The following is a 21,891-nucleotide window of genomic DNA, read 5'->3' as shown; positions in this document are numbered from 1 at the left end:
GGCAAAGTATAAGCGAAGTCGTGACAATTTAATTTGAATTGTTGTCTCGTACTCATTACGTTCATATTTCATTCGCGTATCACACTTCAAAGAACTCAATTGCACATTTCATGTACATCGTCGACTGTCGTAAAATCATATTTATGTATCACCTATGTATTCTCTCGATTTCGTAAAGCCTTAGTTGTCGTTCTGATCTCTCGCGATACAGTTCGTATCGCTATCTCGAATAAAGTATATCGTTTAATTGTTATTAATCGTGAGAAATCTTTAATTAACAACCCACTTTACCCACTTTTCTCCTTTATCGCTGATTTCGTGGATTCTCCGTTGATGATCCACCATCTACATCTATCTCTCTGAACAGTAGTAAATTTCGAGTCGACTCATCGATTACAGCTCGAGATAGCGTGCGCGCAGTTTTATAAAACATAGTTTCTCGAAAAACACGTTTCAAGTTTGAACACCAATTTTTTTGAGAGCAGAAATGGAATTTACATTCACCATTCACCAACGTAACTAAATCATTTCATGACATCAATTATAAAGTAATAATACGACTGAAACCCATTAAATAATTCAATTTTTCCGATAAGAAAAAGGGTGTTTCATTTTTTCTAACTACAGCGTGCCGTTACGAAAATTTCTAAAAAAAATTCTAGTTATTGACCAATCTATAAGGAATGTAAAAATAATAGTTTCATAATTTTTCTCGAAAAGTAACGCGGTAGAAAACAAAAATTTGAAAGAGAATAATTATTTCTATCATGAACGTATTGAGCTAAAAATTTATCCATTGTGTCTATGAACGGTCTTCACTCCCTTAGTAACATTTAAAATTTATACATTCTGTAGATTCTTTATTCTTATCGAAAACCAATTGAGATTGAGGCCTGCTACTAAGAGGATCTTAGTATTTTGATGGTACTTACTTCTCCATAAAATGTCATTACGATATTTGCAAGAGGCATTTTCACCCTACTTATCCCCCTGTGGCCTTTTACTGTCTTCTTTTTCGTCGCTCATTCGGCACACAGTTTTTAATACGTGCACTAGTTGATAACCATGAATGGCCTAATCCTTGGGATTACGATCCACTCGATCTACAATTACTTTTAAATACATTAAAATAAACCGGCAGCACTGATAAGCACTATCCCAAAAAAGGTACTAGAACCAATAGTAAGGTACAAGCTTGTGCAATGCGTAATTTTCACAATAGATTCTTGATTTCATGTATCTTACTTCGATAAGCTTGCCCTGATTCATTGTTCATAAATACTTCAGAGACAGCTAAACTTTTCTTTACTGAGGCAGGTGCTGATCATGGATGATACGAAACTGCATCGAAAAGTCCATGTGATAAGATGACAGAAAAATAATCAGAAGCGCATTTTTAGCAAAGCAAAGGGGTGAAGTCGAATCAATTGCTCTAGGAAACCACAAGAAATTTCGGAAGTGAGAAAAGGGGAAAAATTAATATACATAACGTAGAAAATGAGTTGCTGAGGTAAATCAAGAATAGAAACTGAACAGGGTACTTCCACTTGATAAAAAAAAAAAAAGCACACTAGTATCAAAGTGGGAAAAAGAGAGGGAAAACGGTGGAAGGATGTATGGCCAAGATAAAAGAGCGTAAACGAAGACTGTTTCGTTGGCGTGCACCTTAAGTAAACATTATCACTGGTATTACTCCTACTCCTACTACTACTACTACTACTATTACTACTACTACTACTACTGCTACTACTTCTACTACTATTACTACTATTACAGATCCACGTGCAGCCTTTGGTCTTATATAACCGTGAAAATTTTTTCCAAATTTACTCTCTCAGACGAATACCATACTGTCTCTTTTTTCCTCGGCCTGCAGCGTCATACCGACAGTTAAGCGTCTCACTGAATCTAGACACAAGTGCCTGAGGTTTCTCTACGTTTTATCTCGTGTAAGAGGCCAGGAGGAAGAGCGGATAGTTCAACGCGTCTGGGCAAATTTAACTCTGTCGCAACATCTTGTCACTTGAGAATGCGGACCCCAAATCGAATAGTCGAGGACAGAGCGCTGCTGGCTCGATCAAAGAAAAGAAGAAAAACGACGGAGGGGTGAGAAAAGGCGCTCGTTTTTTTCCCAGCTCCGGTTTTTTTTTTTTTTTGTTTTTTTTTGTTTGTTTTTTTCTCCCAAACGGGAAAAGTGTGCAACCGGAAGCAGGCTCCTTACGTATGTTACTGGTATGACGATGGGGATCGCGGGCTCCTTGACCTCCATGACGTATCTGCTCTGACAGCAGGTGGCGGCTAGTCGAGTGCAGATACCAGGTATCAGTCTGGTGAACCACGTATCACTGTCCTCGATACTAGTGTTCGGATTTTCACTTTCCGTAGGACCGTATACGTAAAGTATCGGCTTCGTCTGACGCCGCGTGTCCGGCATGCCGGCGTTACCGTCCAATTCTTCGCGGTCGACATCCGCGAATGACTGAAAACTTTGGACGCTCCTGGTCGACGACCGAGGAGCGCGGTTCAGTGCCAAAGTATTGGCGTTCTTCATCTACGCTCCATAAAACCCAACGATCACACTAGCTCTCGACACTCCTGGATAACGGTCAGTCAGGGTTGCTACTCGATCGCCGATTTTCCACCTCAACTCATTGCACCTGATCCGTAAACGCACCGATTTGCGCGGAATCTAGCGTTAATACTGTTTCGTCAGGACTCTGGCGTTTCACGCACTCGCCGATGGCTGTTTACTCCTTAAACTGGCTCTAAATTGACCCTTTCCAACTCCCGCTTATCAACCATCGTGCTGATTATCTTTATCACTGATATGTTCGACGTACGTTCTTTATGTCTCTAATCTACAAGTTGATACCTATATACCTGCCACTGATTAAACCTCCGAGTATAATACAGTATCGGAGATACGTCATGCGATTGTGTTTCAAAATCTTCGCTAATTGATCGTTAGACAGTTTTTGTTTTCACTTGTTCTCGTTTATTCTTTCCGGATCCAATCTTCCCCGAATGCCGTAACGTATATCTATAAGCCTTGTCACGCGGACAGGATCAACGATCATCTGTGCCCATAGATACAAGGTACCTTGGATCGGTACATCGGTTTTCTAGTCGTTTTGTACCTGCTTTTAAATCAGCAACAACAAACAACCAAGCGCTCCAAGTTATTGAAGATTAAAATGATAGATATCTATTTGAACCGCTGATACGAAGCTCGAGGTTCGTTATCATTGTCTATAATAAAAATGTGCGGTTATCGATGATAGTTTCTTGCTATGAATAACAATCCTTCGATCACACTTTTCGTAATCGTCGCGATTACACCCCGTTTCACACTTTCCCAGATGCATTACTCGCGGATCAGTAATCGATCCCAGATTTTCACGGATTAAAATTTCGTTCCTAGATCGTTACAGAAATTTCTATTACGCGATTTTCGTTACACGGTTGCATCTGGGAATTTTCACCAACCGCGCATCCGACTCTTAACTCTCCTATAGAGAAAATATTTACACTCCGTCGAAGTCCTGCAGATAAAAGATTTAACGACGATAATTTTTCTAGTTCGTAAAACACGAGGCTTCGCTTTGATTAAACAGAATACCAATGCGTATACAACGTGGACGTGGCTGATGAGGAAAGAGGAAAACGTACACTCCTGTTGCTTACGGTGGGCAACGAAGTGCCCTGAAAACGCCGCAGCATCACCCAGTATACAAAACTGTGTACATTCGCGAACTAACTATAAAATCGCTATGAACCAGGTCTCGAGTCGCTTCCCGTCGTGTTTACGCATCTCAAGTTGAGCTTCTTCTTTATAGCTATTTTCACGATCCACGCTGATACCTGTACGGCCTATTAGTTTTATCTTAGCCTAGATTGATGGGGGACTTGAGGATTGAAAAGAACCGACGTACTTCTTGTTCTCAAAATGTGTTTTGAATCGAAAGACAGGAAAAGAATGAGAGATTCCGATGAAAAGAAGAAGCGCCTGCACGCCGTTAAAGAAAGGTACATCCGTGGGGCAATTCGCTTGGAAATCAACTGACAATGATTGATTACAATTTATCGGCATCGATTTCGAATGATTCTTGTTGACCTCTAGCTTATCCAATCATTTTCAATGATTTCCAGTGTCACCCTTGAATGCTGCTGGTTTTCGGATGTTCTTGGCGTTATTCTGTGATCTCCGGATTGAGTCAAATCACAGGTATTTAGAATAAATGACTGAAAAGCATTGGAAATCAACGTAAGCCAATGGTAGGATAGAAATCTATAGAACGTTAAAGAATGAAAACTGTTCGGTCTGTACCGCATGACGAGGGGGTATTCGCTCATAGATCGGGTGACAGGCGATTACAATGATTTCAAGGAATTTCATACGATTTCACGCGATTTCAAGTAAATTCAACTGATTCACTTAAAGTTATTTCAAGCGATTTTCAAGTGACTGCTTTCCAAAGTGGTTGGTGATTTCAACAAGTGAATACACTCGTGATTTCATGCAATTTTACACGATTACACGTGATTTCAAGCGATTTCAACTAACTTCCAGCAACTTCAAAGTGAATACCCCCTCGCTGCAAGACTTACAACGGTTTCTACGATTTTCAACGCCTGTCACGCTATCTCTTCAGCGCCATCGTGGGGTTTCAAGTGATTCGCAGTGATTTCCAATGAGCTCAGTTATCTCTCGATTGATTCCTCGTAATAACAAAGAATATTTCAGTCATTGACGATAAGTTCCATTAATTTACTGTTACTAAATTGATTTCCAACTGTCAAATTTATGACTTCCTTTAAATTAATGGCCCCTCGACTAAAGCGACAAGAATATGTTACTCACAATAACGGAAACCTCCCCATCTTCTTCGGGAAGGGTACGAATCCGGGACTCCAGACCCTCCGCGATTGATTCCTCTTCTTCAGATCCTGATAAACAGAAGTTGCAGGTTTTTACAGAATGAGTCGCGTTGCAAAGATATGGGTGTAGATTATACTCTCAATTCCGAACGGACAATTATTTATATTCTTCGCACGTTAAACAGTGGATCAAAGTGGAGCTTTCAAGAGTAATCCCTTGATTATCGATCCGATTGCTTTCTTTTTTCGATTTTTCGCTTTTTTTCTTTCAACGGGATTTCTAGCCAACCCGAGCGCGATAGCTCACGGCAACGTTATCGGAAATTGTACTCCATCTAATGCGTAGTGGAGAAGAATTGACGTCACGATTCTTATCAGCGGGAGGAGATGTGCATGGGAGAGAGTGGGTGGCTAGAAGGGATATATCCAGGTTCATCCTAAAATGTATGTGCCATAAATATTTTATACAAGGTGACGTTTCTCGATGTATGATCGCGTCGCTTCTGTGGCCCAGTAATTTATTGCTCCGTTGTATACGCTTATAACCACATGTACAACATATAAACTAACGCGTATAATAGCGTGTCGAAATTTTGAATTTCCAGAAAAAAAAGACGAGGAAAAAATTGGGTCAGACCTTGAAAAAGGTAAATAAATTATCGTAGCGTTTTTATTTTGTAATGTTGTACCAGAAAATTGTTCAAATTATCGTGTTACCGATACATTATGCATGTTCGTTTGGATGATACGATCGAATTATGGGTATACCGGGATTGATGTGAAATTTATCAAGTACATGTTCGTACACTTGCAATTTTGAAAACTTGAAAACAAAAGTAAGGGGGAGAAAAACAAAAGTCTGCCCAGGAAGAGATGATTTCGTATTTCGCCCGATTCCTGAAGGGTGACATGGCAAAATGGTGCCAGTACCATCATTATGATTTTTCAGGAGAGCAAAAAAACTTTCCGAAAATTTGAGTAATTGATTCTTTTTTTTAATAAAAAAGGAATTTTCCGAGTTTTTCAAGCTCTTTCAAATGTTAACTTTTTTTTTTAACTTTGAATGCTGATCAAAAACACAATTGCGATATTAAAAGTACAAAACAGATATGAATCGAAAGCTTGAACGTTACCGAATAAGATTTGGTTGTAAATTATAAAATTTGAAGACACTGTAAAATATTACGGAGTAAAATGGCGGGCTAGGAAGGGGTCGAAAATGGCGTAAGTGCAAAATGGATATAATTTGCGAACAAAATTGTGACATTTTAATGAAAAAAACAGTAAAACAGTAAAGCAAATTAATTTTATTTAAATAAATCACGAAGCGAAGCATATTGGTGTGATCCTTCTTTTTCTCAGTCGAGACGTTAAGCGATTTTGCGAACTTTCATTCTTATTTTTATTTTGTTACGTTTGTGTTTCCCCCACCGCGCGTATTCGGCTCCGATCACCTACCGTTATAGTTGAAAAGAAGCTGGCTGATACCCAGCACGTCGTCCACGTCGTCGTTTGGTATGTAAAACTTGCTCCCAGACGATGTCATGGAGCCGCGACGCGAAGGCACGACCATCTAGGCTTGTAATTACAATTAACCCGCGAGGTTTCCTCATCCGCGATTTCTGTCGATAGTCCTTTATTGGGTACACACAATGTGTAACATATTTACTTGTAACCTCCGTACAATAACTGTCTCTTTTGCTTTATTTTTGTGTTTTCTTTTTTGTTTATCACTCCCTCCTCGCTTGAAAATTTATGTTTTTTTTCACACGCGAAAACACGCGTGCAAGTTACGTGCCCGCTGCATTCGGATCCGAATCGCGATTTTTCTTCCCTTCATTCGGTATTCGTTACATGCTCGTGTGAACCTATTTACCCAATAATATATTTATGCGTTCGAAAGTCGTATCGTTCGAAAACGTGCGTTGCATGTGGCGGGCGATTAATTTAAACCCGGAGTTTATTACACCGCATTGTATATATTTTCGTTACTGTAGGAAACGGTGTCGTAAAATTCTGATAATAATTACCACAGGAATAGGAGTAAGCCTAAGGCAATAGATTATGTAAATGTCGGTGGTACTTTTTGTTTCGAAGAGGATATGTAACGTGTGATTATTGGATCAAATTTTATGTAGGAAAATGTTAGCAAATCTACGGTAAAAATTCAATGTTTCGTAATAGTTCACGCCGCATCTTGTTAGGGGAAGGGTTGAAGTTCCGAAAGCGCATAATTCAGAATTATTTGGTGGGGAAACTTGAAAATGATCGGAAATCCGACGTCTCAAAGTTCCGAAATGCGAGATTCCAAAAATTCAAGTTACGATAGAGCGAAGTTCCAAAAAATAAAGTTTCGCGAGTGTAAAATTCTAAAAATTAAAATATACTCGCACAGTGTAGTTTACTCAACGAGTGGGTATGAAAAAATCAGAAAAACCGAAAATCAGAATGACCAGGATTCCGAAAGTAAAAATAAAATTTTAAAATTTTCTCATTTTCGTACTTTCGGTACTTTGACTTGTCGGAGTTACGTCCTTTCGGCATTTTGTCCTTCCAGAACTTTGAAACTTTGATGTTTCCTCAAAGTTCGATTTCTTTACTTCAAGTTTCACCGCCAAAAATTTCGGAACTTTTCAAATTCGGAATTTCAACCCCGCCCCTCCTGTTATTCATGTCTGTTCGGATCACCGTGCGAAAAGCGACTGGTTTTAAAACTCAGCGTCTGGTTAAACTTTCCGGCCGAAGAGTCGATACCGGCGATAAGCTCGGGTACATAATAAACGATAGATACAGGTACAGCTTTACTGATCGGTGATGAGCACCTATCGCTCTCTGACCATAAAACCTTCATCACTTTTACGAATTCCTATCTTGTCATTTCGGCAAATAATTCGAGCCGCAAAAACGGGCCTGTCGGAATCAAGAAGAGAGTGAAAAAATAGAACCCGTGAAAATTCGCATTAATTTAAGCATTAATACCCGTTCATAAATATTTTGCACTGCACTGCAACCGAAGTCTGCATGTCGATGCGGCTATAAGCGGATAAATTTAGCTGTTTGCAATTTATTGTTAGAGGATGTATGGAGAAAATACTTTAAAAACGCGCAGTTCGAGTATTTGTTGTGATTTTCGGAAGTTGCGAGTTTATTGCATTAGTTTTTCATATTTGAGGTATAATGCTTATTATTATCTCAATGACTTTTTGGGTAAAAAAAACGGATGCTTTGAAGTTGAAATGTTGAATCGCAGTAGTTTTCTGAATACTTACAATCCGAACTTGAAAAAATACCATAGAATTACATCGTTTGAATAAGAATAATAATAACGAAGGTGATCATCGAAATTAGGAGAATAGACAGAGAGAGAGAGAGAGAGAGGAAGAGGGAGCTGCCGACTCTTCGGATGACGTATAAAGTAAACAAAAACGTGCACAGCTTGGATCCAAAGCAGATATCAACGTCAACGTGGCGTTAATTTATCGACCCAAAAAATAAAGTTCTCCTCCGTTCGTGTTTTTTTTTCTCCTTTTTTTCTTTTTTACTTCTTTCATCGACACACGCAAGGTCTTCGATCCTCGCGTCGTTCGCTATAATCACGTGCCTATAATACAGTGTTTAGACGATTTTATTCCAGAATTTATAATAGAGGATATGTTTGCACGCATGGGCCTTGAGGAAGGAACTGTTTTTTACGTTTTCGAGTTTCTTTCAGTTGTAGAGATCACAGAAACGCACGTTTTGACAGCTAGAATGACAAGAAGAGAATTTCTTATTTGTTTATCGATTATATTTAGTGGATTTTCTTCTTTCGCTTCGTCCTGCTAAATATTTTCCTTCAAGCCTTCCAGCTCATTTTCACCGAGAACATAATATATTGTTCCTATGTGTTGGATGGGACGCACGACAAAGATGCTTCAGCCCTACTTTTGTCGAAAATCTTCTTTTCTCCTTTCGTTCAAATGCTTTGAAATTCCCCTGCACGTGATTCGAAGTAATTTAGAAGTCAATAATCCTGAAGGTTTGTACGACGTAATCGCCTGTCACGGGTTATAATCGGTTGATCATAATTCTGAAACGGTTACAGAGAGCTTTTTAAACACTGAAATAATTTATATAACATTTATGTATATAAAATAAATTTCAACGAATGAATGCGTGTTGTATTGATTAAAAATCACCCGTGTTTCAACTAACAGTTAACTCACCGTTATTCATTTTTCTCATTAATCTTATCGTTTTTCCACACTTTTATACCCCAAGCAGATACTGCTATACTGCAACTTTATTCCGATCCCAGAGATAATTTTACAAAGCGGCTGGAACTTCACGATTTTTTCTCTAGATTGCGTCAACTTTTACAATTTTTCATTCCGCGCTTCAATTCGAGTCATCGAATAACGTAAACTCTGTGCTTATCAAAGAATTCGGTGTACATTTGCGAATATCTCTTCGCTCTTCTGAAACATTTAGTTTACTCGAATTCAGCGCTTGTGTCGTGCGACCTTTCAATTATACACAGGAAGAAAAGAAAACCGCATCGATGATGAATCGATATGTATTACTTTCTTTTTCTCTTCCTACGTTTGAAACATATTTTCGCTTGAACTCTTCAAGTAGCCAAATGCCAAAAAAAAACTCTGCCTACGGATTTAGTAAACAATATTAAATCTACCGGCAAACGTGAATTCGTTCTAACCTAAAGATTAAAATATTTTTTATAATTCGAAAGCTTACAAGTCTCGGTATGTATACGCGAGTAAATTTTTGTAACACATGTGCTTTGGTTGCTCTAATTAATCAATAAATTAATTGATTAACTTCAATAGGAGATCAGATCAAGCAACGCGATTATCGTCATGTATGTTCACATATGTATATTATCTTCGCGCTAATCTCGATGCGGTATAACAAAATGAGAATAATCTTTGAATAGAAATCATCTGCCCACTGCCATTGCACGGGGCCGACGTCCCTCGCTTCTGATCTAAGATGCGTATTACGAAACTTACGTCTTATATATATATATATATATATAATATATATATATAACGCACGTATATACATGCATACGTGCGTATGCACGCACACATACGTAAGTCACACGTGTATACACGGGTACGTTTCTACCAGTACCGAATTGGGTTACAGCCGCAGCCGCAGACAAGACCAGTTCCGAATCACTCTCTTTAAGCCCGCAGGCGCGTAGTGGAAAATACTACGGCCTCTATTCTACCCTGCAGTGCAGCGCCCGAAATCACCTTCCGCGCCCCTAATTCTCAGCAAAGAAATAAAAATAAACCTAAAAATAAAAAAAATAAATGAATAAAAAATGCGCCGATTAGAATGATCCAATTCGCGTATAACTGATATTTGGGAACTCTGTAACGGCCCATTTTACGGATCACAGTTTTTATTTATCCGCGATTCACAAGAACCGCATTCATTCATTCATTTATTCATTCATTCGTACAGATGCACTGTTGGTCACTGCGATTCTGTACAATATCATGCAACACGATCGCGAAATCGATGTATTAGAATATTAAATAGCACGTGGTTCTGTGTTATATCGTTGAATGATCGTTACTATTGCTAGTGCGTATACCGTTATTAAAAATGTGTCGTTACGATTATTAATATTTAAATTTTCACTGTAAATTTTGTCGTAATTTTTACACGATTGATTTGAATTTCGAAATTATTTATGTAACAAACACGCGGGCAGCGAGTGCGTTGGTTAGACTTGATCTTGTTTCTCTACTTCTCAAGCGTGTAAAAATGCGTGGGTCGAACTTTTCGAATCCGCGGCTCGCGACGCGAACTTTTCATGGGCTACGACCGGCACTGACTGACTTGAGTCGCGGATTGACGGAGAATACTTTCCGACCAGCTGCCTAGCTTATACTCTCGATCAACGACTAACTAACACCGATCGTTGCCTCTGGTCGTTTGCTGTCAAGAAGAATCGGAAAACGGTTGCCGCTGACGACGATAAAAAAATCCTTTAATCCCCGGCAAGATTGACGATCGAAGAATTCCCGATAATGTGCATAACGCGCGAGATGATCCCTGTTTCTTCACTGACAATCGTACGTCTAATGCCCTCTGACCACGCGGTGCTTGTATGACCACGATGGATTCGAACATTGTATAATATGTACAATATACCGTACATGCATGTACAATTATGTTCATTCAATTACATTACACTGATTCGCGAGGTAGTGTTGCAGTTACATTGATAGCAATGATAGTGACGAAAATAAAAACAACAAAGTATGGCAAATCGGAAAGCCCTGGATTTATTGATTATTTTATACCGACTACACCCTTTACGCTGCAGGCGTTAACGGGCGTCAATCAATCAAATGATAATACAAAAACACATATAGGTGTGTAATTTCTAGATCCCGCTTTCGAATTTTAATTTATTTGATCGATTACAACACGTGTTTAACTCTAGGATACACATTGGCGATTGTGCGGTTGTCTTAGCTCTTGAGAAGGGGATGATATTGCCGGATCTGTGTATTTTCAAAAGTGCCGATACGTCGAATTTCAAACAGTATTCGCGCAGCATTGACGAGCGCGAGTTGAACGGTAAAACGGAGAGAAAACGTGCTTTCTCTCGTTTCGTTTTTACAGATGACAAAATTATGAATCTAGGCTCTGCGTTGTTAAAAAATGTCAACTTACCGACGCTGCGAAGTGTCTGTCTCGACGGATCGCTTGACTTTTCAGAGATCTGTAACGAGAGCCTCCGGCAGTAGTCGTCGGTGTTTTTGAACCTTTCCGAGAGATCTGTAAGAACCGTATTATGCGAGGCTGAAGTTATTAACGTTAATGTAACGAACCGTTGTGGCGAAAAACTGCTATTTTTCAAGTTTACGGTGACTTTCAAATAGTCAAGTATTCAAAATACGTGTAAGATGTGATAATTGAATACATTTTGCCTTATTACGATTAACTGAATTTCAAAAAATTCCTGCAAGACTATGAAATAACGATTTTCCGGAACTTTAATCGTTACAATAACGTTACTCACTTCAGCCTAATCATATTATAGCCTATGTACAATGTTAAGTCGCGTTACAACGCTTAAACTGGTAGATTCAACGAAAAACCTTGCCAAAAAACGACGAGGATAAAAATTGAAGAAGCAAACAAGTTAAAAAAAAAAAAATAAAAAAGAAAAAAGATAAAAGAAAAAACACCACATCGTGTGTATGCGTTCAATACAAGTTTTGCGTGGGAATTAGTTACGTAACTTATGCGTCTACGTATGCAATACACACACGCATGTATTTATACTCGTGTGTATGTACACACACAACGCACACATATTTATATGCGTATGTAAGTTACCCGCGGAGTGGAGCAGATCGTTGAATGAGTTTCACGGGGTAAAGCTCGCGATAAACCAGAGCAAACTCTGCAGATAAATGGCGCATGATGTACGAACATGTTATTATATCTACCACAAATTTACCAAATCCAAGACAGATTGTGTCTGCGTTTGTGTATGTTTGTGTGTATTCTGGGAATTTATTTACCGTAAAAAAAAAAAATAAATAAAAAAAAAAACGTCGACACCAAATTTCTTTTTTCTTTTTCTTCCCGTTTTTTTCGGCCCACATTCGTCATAATTATATAATACAAATATGAAATATTGATGTCGCAACGCTGCGGCTTATTATCGTTGTTTCATTTTCTAAATTTGTGTAAATATGAAATAAAAATGAATCGTTGCACATCCGGTCATTATACACTATAGGAAAGAAAAATAAGGAATGGGAAGGTAATTTATTTTGCAAACGCATCGTGCAATGATTTGGATCGGGTGTCCTAAGTTTGTATATATTTATAGGCTCGGAGCCTAATTATCACTTCTGAATTCCTTCGGTGAGTTTTAAACGCAAGTCGCGGCCCGGCATACATCCTACGTATGATCTTATAGAACGGCACCGAGGGGACTGGGTCAAGGGGAATCAGACTCACCTATCACGGTCCCCTTTCTATATAAGATGTGAATAACGAGTAAAACGTGCGGGTGAGAAAAAAAATCCCACGACTTGCCGACATGTCTTTTCCCTTCTCGTTATGCATTATTGTACCTTGTATATACGCACGCAGACTAACGATGTTATATTGAATATGTGTATGTATGATGTACGGAGTGATTACCTACTGAACGTCGACCGACCTTCCCATCCTCGACACTGTACAGATCGTTATCTAAAATTTTACGCAATTTAGTCGTCGGTACGTCATTATAGGTACGATACTTTTTAAAACAATCCAGTCTTTCATTGGACGTTTTATGATCATGCTGTCTCAACTCACAGTATCGGAACTAACGATCAATCGAAATTCTATAACAACTGTGATAATTTTATTTTCAATGTATATGGAATACAAACTGATTTATATTGGAACGAAAAAGTTAAAACCGAAACTAGTGAAAGCCTCTCGTTCGTTAATCATACGTATAATAAGCCTCCCGTGCAACGTTTAGAAATTTTTACGAGGTTGAACAACGAAATATTGGGTAAAATTGCTATTTTCTTATTTTTAAAACGATTTTGAGGAAACTACAGGTTGGAAAAATTTGAATACGTTTAAGTTTTGTTTCGTTACGGTTCACTGAATTTCAAACAGTTCCAAAATCGCAAAATAACGATTTTCTTCTCATCATGAATCGTTACGATAACGTAACTAGCTACAACGTGACAAGTCTTACAACATCACAAAGTCGAAACATATTATTAAGACGACGATTTAGAAACTTGGTCAAAATATGCGATATTCCTTTCCGCACGTTCTACGTTATAAAACCGTCTTGAAATTGAAGCTTTCCAATCGCCGGCCAATCGACGATCACCTTCGACAAAGAGTGGGAGAATTTTGAACGTCACCCGATCGGCAGGCTTTCGGGAACGTTACAAAAAAAAAATAAACAGCGATTGGCGGAACTCGACGATGACTTCATATTGAAACCTCCAAGACCCGTGAATTTAGTTTTCTCTCGATCGTTTGCATCACGACCAAAGCACATCTATAACCCAAAATTGAGACGATTTTCCCGGTGATCGAGTCGCGATCCGCACAGTAATTCACACCGTAATTTGAGCGGCTCACCTGTTTTTACGAGACTCTTCCTTTGCTCCAGTTTTTCACTGGGAACGGGGATCCCATCCAGCTTCTCTCTAGCCTGCATACAACGGAGAATCGAGCTCGGCGAACATCCCATCGCCCTCGCAACTTCCCTGATCACCTGTCTCCACAAATATCGTACATACGTTTCATCCGGAGTTCGCGATGGGTTTGCGCAGAATTGCAGATTTGTTTTTTTGTTTCTCTCCCTGATCTTATCTTCGTCCGTTTCCACTTCGTCTTTGTCTTCTCTTCTTTTTCCTTTTATTTTTCTTCCTCTTCTTGATTGGAAAAACTCGAGTCAACGGTCACATTTTAATTGCAATACCGTACCAACGTGGAGAACTGATCATCCGCAACGTCGAGCTGCGACCGCGACCACTAACTACTACGCACCTGTACTTCCGGCATGCGGGATGTGCGAGGAAAAGAGCGGCCAGATCACAGTGCGATATTTGATCTCGCAGATGTGATAATTGGATCGGCATACCGTGGCGCAAACCTCAGAGGTGAGGAGTTTACGGGTAGATGTGTAGGAATTAACCATATTACGATTGCAGGGAAGAGGAGCCGAAATCTCAGCTAACGAGCGAGTAACAAGTCGAACAAACTCGGCGGCGTTAATCGTTACATATCGCTCTCATATCGCGTCTCAATCGGTTCCGAGATCGACGGTAGATGCGTTGCGATAAGGATCGGTGAAATTTTTAATTACGACCGAGCGACCGCGGTGAAGAGAATAAAAATATAAACCCGTTAAAATTCACCGATATAATGTACTTGTACACCAGATGGATAACACAATTTATTATATACCGGTCCAGAAATTAACCCGCTAAAATATGTGTGTATTGTCAGACAAATAAAATGGCATATTATAACCGGAGAAGCTACTATTTGACCAGAGATGTTCCTGGCAACGTTCTCGCGTGACGTAACTTATCTTTGCTCAAGACCTTATCAGATGTTTGTTCCCGCTCACATATTATTATACCCACGTATATCGGTATGCTTATACATGGGTGTATGTATAACCGACGCAGCGACTTATCTCCACCGCATCTTTCGTCAGGCTAAAATCTTCGTCATGTGTATCTGTCGACGTCTACGCGATGTAGACCGACAAGCTATATTATCTCGCACCTACCCTACGATTCGTACACGAAGGATACCGCAATCAGAATAGACTCGACGACTCGACTGACCCAGCGGAATTCCATCATCAACATGTATTATACATTTTCACAGTACAACGCTGCAGGATTTAATCCAACAAACGTAGGATCGTACAGTAATATTCGCAGTTCAGGAACTTTCCTTCTTCGTGGTAATGGCAAGGTAGCAGAACGAACCCTGATGCGGTACCGGCTGAGCTGCCAAAAACGCGCCGCCATCCGGCGACATTTTCATAACCATGGGACCCTCGCCTGAGTTTTCCTCGAGGGAGGCAATTATCTCATCAGCATTCTCCGTGTTGTCGATTCTGCCAGGCTAACCGGGATTCGTTATGATTGGGGAAACCGGTATGAGCAAACTTTGGGTGATAGGTTTTCGTAAAAAATAACATCACCGAAATAAGTTTCGATATGACTCATCTTTTGTGTCATTTCACGTATAACAATATATAGGGTGATCTTTTTTAATTCCCTCGGGCGAATATCTCAGAAACCAGACGAGATACGAGAATAAGTTTGATACAAAATTTGAAGGGTTTCTTCGAGGGGGACAGTTAACACCGATATGCGTTCCGAAATTTCGAAAACTCTGTGACTTTAGACAAGGAACACATATTTTGACTGCAACCGGCTGATAGTTGGTTGGAAGAGCAATTCAGAAACGTAAAACAATATATTAAATCGTACAAAATTGTCAAAAAAAATTTCCAATTTTCGGTAAGTAAAGTATTCGATCACTTTCCTACGAAATGAAGCAAAAACGTGTTTTCGAGGTGATCAAAGCATCTTCCATAGTCTCTTAAATGCAAAAAAGTGATGAATTTTTCGGGATTAATGCCTTGCCTCAGCTAAATATGGCCGAATGTATCACTCACAGAAAATTTTTAAAAATGTGGCCATATTTAGAACATTTTTTGAAAATGTTGATAAATTTAGTATTTTTTTACCTCTGTGAATTTGTCCTCCAAACCGCTATTAGCCGGTCTTAGTCATAATACGCATTGTCTGACTAAAAAATCTCAAAGTCGCGCAATTTACAAATCAACCCATATCATTATTACCTTCCGCGTTCAAAACCCTTCAGGTTTTGTACAAAACTTATTTTCGTATCTCTTCTACTTTTCGAGATATTCGCCTGGGGCGATTAAAAAAAACCACACTTTATACCGATTTTTTGTTCTTTGCAGGTTCAGCGAGATTCGGTGTTCATTGATTCGTAACTATGCAACACGAATGAACGATCAATTGTGTAACATTACTACTGACAATCAGACCAGCGATGTCAACGATGCTACTTGAGGCTGGCGGTTCCTCGTCGAAGGGGGGCCTGAGGACGCCTTCTTGAAGATGGAGAACCAGATAATACATGAAGTCATTCCTCAGCTGCATTTCTTGGATCGATTTATTCGCAGACATAAGATAACGGAGCCACTTCATAACGCGGCGACGATCTTGGATATTAAAACGGTCAAGAAAAAGATTTTAACGACGTCTCTGTGAGAAGTTAGCCTTTCTTACCTTGCATATGCCTCATGTCAGCTATTAGTCTTTTAGCTAGGAACAGGTTATAGTTGCAGTCGTAATTCAAGCTGGCCTTTTCCTCTTCCTGCTCCATTATGCATGAAAAATATATAACAACTATCACTCGGGACTGGACAGAAAAACGGTAACAATGTTAAAGATAAAATGAATAAAAAATATGTGTAAGTACATTTAAAGAAAGACGAGAAAGACCATAAAACGAAACAAATTGGGACGGGAAACAGTCATCTGCAATTGACGTGTGAAACGATGCGCTGTGTTCAAGCTGTAGATGAGATTATCAACATTTTCAGCTGTTTCTCGGTACTCTCAGATTATCATTTTCTACTCAAGGAAACGTGTGATTTATACAGGATTTTTTTTTTTTGCTTTTCATTCTCAAATTAGTTCTATTTATTTTTTAATAGATCAAGAATCATCAAATGAGCAAGTCAATTTCCTACCCATCTTTCAACCGAACGTACGAAGTAAGCCGTTTGATGTCTTAATCATCTTTATTCAAAATTACTGCCTTTCCCTTCATCGTGGGGGTTAACCTAACCCAAACAATTTGTCCGCGTTTCACACGATTGATATTTTTCACGTTCAGCTGATGTGCAAAGAGGATCACGTTCAGCCGCTACCAGCGATAAAATCGCACCTCCGCAAAGGTCGACTGCGTTTATGTGCAGACCGGATAAATTTCGAAGACTGGTCACCGGTGTTACATACCATCGCGAATGATCGAAGCCTGTTCGAAATAATCGTTTACAGTCGTCACAGGCGTAAGAAAATTAGAGAACAAGTAAACAACGCGGAGAGGATCGAAAAATTCCGGTAATCAAGGACTCGTCATTAATTACAGAACCACACAGTCGTAAAATGTTGATCATTTCTTTCCACACCACTGCTAATTCATCCCTTAAACAATTTGTACAGACGACGGCTTCGCAGCAGAGAACCGATGCTCTACACAAATTTCATCCTCCGTTGTTTTGTCGATGCAATTTCATCCTGCATTGGGAAATCGCCGGTGATTACCTCGCTGACACTGGACGGCATCCCTTTGCCCACCAAATATTTGGGCCCTCTCTGCGAAGGCTTGAAATGCGCAAAGAATCTTACAGCCCTTCGACTACCCCGATGCCGCATCGGAGATACTGGTAATAAAACCCTGTGATGATATACATTTGCTTTGACTGGATAGTGGAAATAAATTTATTGAGGATGAATGGGCGGAACCATTTGATTAAAAATTTAGGAATGTAGGAAAATTATTTCAAAAATCTCTAAAAGTGTTAATGGTGCCAATTATGGTGGTTAATTATAACACAAATGAAACAACATTCCGTATGAATAACATAAGCTATGATTTTAATAATTCGAGAACACGTTCTGCACAATTAGAACGCGCAGAATGATCAAGCTGTGGTGTTTTTGATCCGATCTACATCTTATTTTAGTTTCTCGGGCATTTTTTGTTCGTTATCGAGATCTATAGCAATCATTTGAAACCAATGTTGATAAAAGCTATCTCCAGAATGGATAAAAATAGAGTATCTGATGAGTACTATACTACAGCTAATCATCAACAATTACAATTGCGATTTATATATAATAACTATACTATTAAGAAAGATTTCATTAGCGTTTTCGGATATTTTATGTGGATCTATTCAGCTAGCAAACGGAGAGCAAAAACGTTGGAAACTGATCGAAAATACTAAAATTTATTGATCTTAAAAGTTCTAATTATAAAACCTTTTCTCAAATTGTTGATATCTTTGCTCATATTATTCGAATTTTGCTCTAACTCATTATCTATCACGTAATAGGGATGTTGTTTTATTCGTGTTTATCATCATTGGCACAAATAACACTGCTGGACGTTTTTTTAACGATGCTTTCTTTCTTCCTAATTTTTCATTCGGACGGCGGGGTCCAGTAACCTTCAAGCATGTGAACAATCTCGTCAGTAATTATCTTGTCATTTTGTTACTCTAACGAAAAGGGTGCGACTTGGTACTGAACGTGTTGGTGGACTGCGTTAGTCTTTGCATCCTAGACCTGTCGTCTTGCCGCTTGACCATCCGTAGCTCGATGTCGCTGTCGACTTTTTTGAAGAAGAGGAGAACAAACCTGCTTCACAGCGCGTGGAGTGACGCGCAAGCTGTGCAGGTATAACAAAAAATCTAATTCCGAATATTGCCCTGTGTTCATTAGATCTGTTAAATGATTGGAAAGGGTCTTCACACCCTGGTGCTGAACCACAACCGTAAACTGGGCGACTGTGGCGTTCGACTGCTAGTCGACGAACTAAAGGAAGATTTTTGGATGAAGACTTTCAACATCCGACATTGCGGACTGACTTCGAGAGGAGGTGAAACTGTCGTTAGACTCCTAGAGACGAACAGCGTGGTAACATCTATCGATCTCAAGGAAAACGATATCCCGGAGACGATTATCCACAATATGTCAAAGATTTTGCGCAGGAGAAAGGAGAACGGTGAGCGGGCATCGATGAGAAAGAGGCTGATCACTGCAAAAGAGATGAATTTTCAGGGGAATAAAGACGATCGAAAGAAACCAACGACAAGGATGACGGATCTTCTTTTGAAGAAGAAATCTCACTTCGTCAGTACCCTGAACAAAAATTTGACGAAGAACCAGCGGTCCTGGACCCGGTTATTCATCAAGGTTATTGCTCTCATTGTATAATAAAATTTAACACGAAACAACTCAACCTACGTGCTTAATCATACCAACCGAAATATAATCAATTTGCACTCTCATTTACATATTGAAAGAGCTCGACGAGGCGTATTCCTGGATGGAAGGTCACGCATCCGAGGTTCCGTAGACCGAAGAACACAGAACGCGAGAATTTCGATTTGAAGAAACTTTCGGCGCGACTGTCTAGAACGATTGGCAGTAACGCGGTCCTTCTTCGAGAGCTGATAAACGACCGAGAACTTTTAGGCGAGGTGAAAACACGCAGACTGGAAGCGGAGAAAAAGTTTTCCGAGCTTGAACCGCAGCTTGAAAAGCTACGGAAAAGCATCTGCGAGCAGGATAAGCTTCGTTATCGAATTTCGCAAGAACGAAATCTCTTCGACTATCTGAAGAGGCTCTTCGCGCGGTTAGAGGAATTTCCTGAATCAGTAGCTGTTGTTTCTAATCCGGAAGATGAATCGACGGGTGCCGAAGAGATAATCGGCGGCAATCCTGCCTGGAAAATCGTTTCCGAAGTCGACCTCTCACCCGAAGGAAGAAATCTCCGAGCAAACTATGCCTCGCAACGTGGCCGACCCCATTGTCCAAGAAAATTGCGAGGGCAATGAGAATTTAAAAGCGTGTAACTTGTCCTCAGAGCATATCCATGTCTCGGTACAATCCTCCGATGATGCCGATAATGAATTGAAAAAGAAAAATAAAGAAGTTTCCCCGATTACTCTACACTTTTTTCGTTTTGTTAAAGTCGAGCGCACATTACGCGCGCAGATATCGATCGAAGGTTCCATCGAACGATGATTGGCCCTTGCAATGAATTTTTCCACCTGTTGCCACTTGTCGTCATAGAGATACGTTTGTTTTCATTTGCGTTGCCGGCTTGGCAGAAGCTCGGCAATAGAAGAATATGACCGCTGTGTTCCGCGACTGTTTCTGAACTCTGAACACTGCAAGTATGGATAAGAACTGCACCCTGAGTCCAGAAAGGCGTGACAAGAACCCGACGCAAGTCAGGGGTGACTCGAATATTGGAAAGAGAGTTCCTGTCTTGACCAAAAAAATTGAATCCGCGAGGGAATATAGAAGGTTGAAACTACAAGAGGATTTTTTGGAAAAGGATCTTGCGTCAACGATAAAGCGTATGAAAATTGACACCGATATGATTCATGAAATAACCGAGTACCGGATAAAAACGCTCGATGAAAGGTAAGAGTGCGCATATCAAATATTTACCTTCTCCAATTTGCTCGTCAAACATTCGTTTTCGCACGTTGTTCCAGGCAGCCAAGCTTGCAGAAATTGGAGTGGACGACCCTCGGTATTCTGAATGAGTTAAAATCGGTGAAATTGATGCTTCAGCAAACTGATCCTTCGGCGATTCGAAATCTAGGCGAGTGTTCGAAGTATAATTGCTCTACCCAAAACGAACCCACACTATTAAATATACCGTTTCACCTGTCATTTTAGATATAAGCGACTTTCGTTTGCGGCTAATGAGACTGTCAAACCAGATCGAGGTCTTGAAGGATGTGGAAAAAAGTCTCGCTAAACTCGGCGAAGAAGAATCGGCGCTAGATTCCGATCAACGAGCATTCGACAGAATACTTTTCACCGGAAACACAAACAGAGCTCCGAAACGAACTGGAGAACGGAAGTGCCCGACTCGTACCGGGGTAAACGATCAGTTCATTGAGCTCGTTGCTCGCACCGGTCACACGCAAGGATGGTCCGAAGATGATCATTCCGAGTTTCTCAAGGTAAGGAGGAAGTGCGATTCGGTTCCGAACCTCGTGACCGAAATGCGCGCGCGACGAGTTCACCTCACAAACGAGCAAGTGATAAACCACGAAGCGTGGTACAAGCTGTATACGGAACTGCGACTGAAACGGAAGAAGGACATCGCCGAGTGGCGGTCAAGGCGACAGGACCTCAAACCGAAAGCCAACGGGGAAACGGAAGGGAACGAATCTTCCTCTTTTTCTCATGATTGTGCCCCTGCAGGTGGAAAAGAATCTATTCCTCGATGCAGGAGCGCTGACGCAAAAGCGAGTGTTGCAGAAAAGAAGCAGAAAATCGAAGCATGGAGGGCAGAAAGAGCGAGGAAGGCTGCGGTGAACGATGAGCAGAAGAAACGTCTAGAGATTGAAAAGGCTGATAAGGAGAGAAGGCGACGGCAGGCGCTGCGAAACGAAGCTAAGACTAAACTTCAAGAGTTCGATGACCGGGAGACAGCGAGAAAATCGAGGTCAGATCCGAACTTACAGAGAAAGGAGATTCGTACGCACGTGAGGTCCGAATCACTGAAATTGTTGAAGTCCTTCAGGTATATATTTTTGCCACTTCTTCATTTCACTTTAGTGGGAAACAGTCGATACTACGGTTACCTATAATAGATTCGCCTACCCGCTTATAATTCGCGCAATTTCGTAATTCA

At 40.1% G+C, this 21,891-nt stretch overlaps 3 protein-coding genes and 1 long non-coding RNA gene across 18 annotated transcripts in view; 2 read left to right on the top strand and 2 right to left on the bottom strand.

The window, feature by feature from the left end:
- LOC124178415 (high affinity cAMP-specific and IBMX-insensitive 3',5'-cyclic phosphodiesterase 8-like) overlaps positions 1-14,399 on the bottom strand; it is a 21,480-nt gene extending 7,081 nt beyond the window's left edge. The window contains exons 1-3 of one of the 7 annotated variants that reach the window (XM_046561715.1): positions 14,017-14,399; positions 11,575-11,679; positions 4,862-4,947 (exon numbers count right to left, since the gene is read on the bottom strand). In XM_046561715.1, coding sequence (XP_046417671.1) covers positions 4,862-4,947; positions 11,575-11,679; positions 14,017-14,128 — 303 coding nt within the window. In that variant the 5' untranslated portion in view covers positions 14,129-14,399. Of the gene's footprint in view, positions 1-932; positions 1,106-1,846; positions 1,898-2,221; positions 2,780-4,861; positions 4,948-6,336; positions 6,747-10,483; positions 10,770-11,574; positions 11,680-14,016 lie in introns of those variants that run through there. The other 6 variants (XM_046561718.1, XM_046561719.1, XM_046561714.1 and 3 more) reach the window with 6 other exon arrangements.
- The window catches only part of LOC124178419 (protein Cep78 homolog), a 26,135-nt gene extending 6,058 nt beyond the window's left edge, over positions 1-20,077 (top strand). The window contains exons 1-6 of one of the 8 annotated variants that reach the window (XM_046561738.1): positions 14,816-15,571; positions 16,394-16,702; positions 17,667-17,890; positions 18,739-18,905; positions 18,972-19,424; positions 19,535-20,077. In XM_046561738.1, the coding sequence (XP_046417694.1) occupies positions 16,554-16,702; positions 17,667-17,890; positions 18,739-18,905; positions 18,972-19,424; positions 19,535-20,068 (1,527 nt within the window). In that variant the 5' untranslated portion in view covers positions 14,816-15,571; positions 16,394-16,553 and the 3' untranslated portion in view covers positions 20,069-20,077. Of the gene's footprint in view, positions 1-14,815; positions 15,572-16,393; positions 17,052-17,161; positions 17,216-17,337; positions 17,565-17,666; positions 17,891-18,738; positions 18,906-18,971; positions 19,425-19,534 lie in introns of those variants that run through there. The other 7 variants (XM_046561736.1, XM_046561734.1, XM_046561732.1 and 4 more) reach the window with 7 other exon arrangements.
- The window catches only part of LOC124178435, a 16,936-nt gene continuing 11,779 nt past the window's right edge, over positions 16,735-21,891 (bottom strand). Inside the window, exon 4 of the long non-coding RNA XR_006869806.1 lies at positions 16,735-16,812. This is a non-coding gene — a long non-coding RNA (uncharacterized LOC124178435). The remainder of the gene's footprint in view (positions 16,813-21,891) is intronic.
- LOC124178422 (coiled-coil domain-containing protein 112-like) overlaps positions 20,413-21,891 on the top strand; it is a 4,065-nt gene continuing 2,586 nt past the window's right edge. For both annotated transcript variants that reach the window (XM_046561742.1, XM_046561741.1), the window contains exons 1-3: positions 20,413-20,663; positions 20,738-20,847; positions 20,925-21,780. In XM_046561742.1, coding sequence (XP_046417698.1) covers positions 20,413-20,663; positions 20,738-20,847; positions 20,925-21,780 — 1,217 coding nt within the window. The remainder of the gene's footprint in view (positions 20,664-20,737; positions 20,848-20,924; positions 21,781-21,891) is intronic.

Source organism: Neodiprion fabricii, chromosome 3 (genome assembly GCF_021155785.1).
Source record: "Neodiprion fabricii isolate iyNeoFabr1 chromosome 3, iyNeoFabr1.1, whole genome shotgun sequence".
In the NCBI taxonomy this organism is placed as follows: domain Eukaryota; kingdom Metazoa; phylum Arthropoda; class Insecta; order Hymenoptera; family Diprionidae; genus Neodiprion; species Neodiprion fabricii.
Note: the sequence above shows the minus strand (reverse complement) of the source record. Positions and strands in the feature narration are given on the sequence as shown.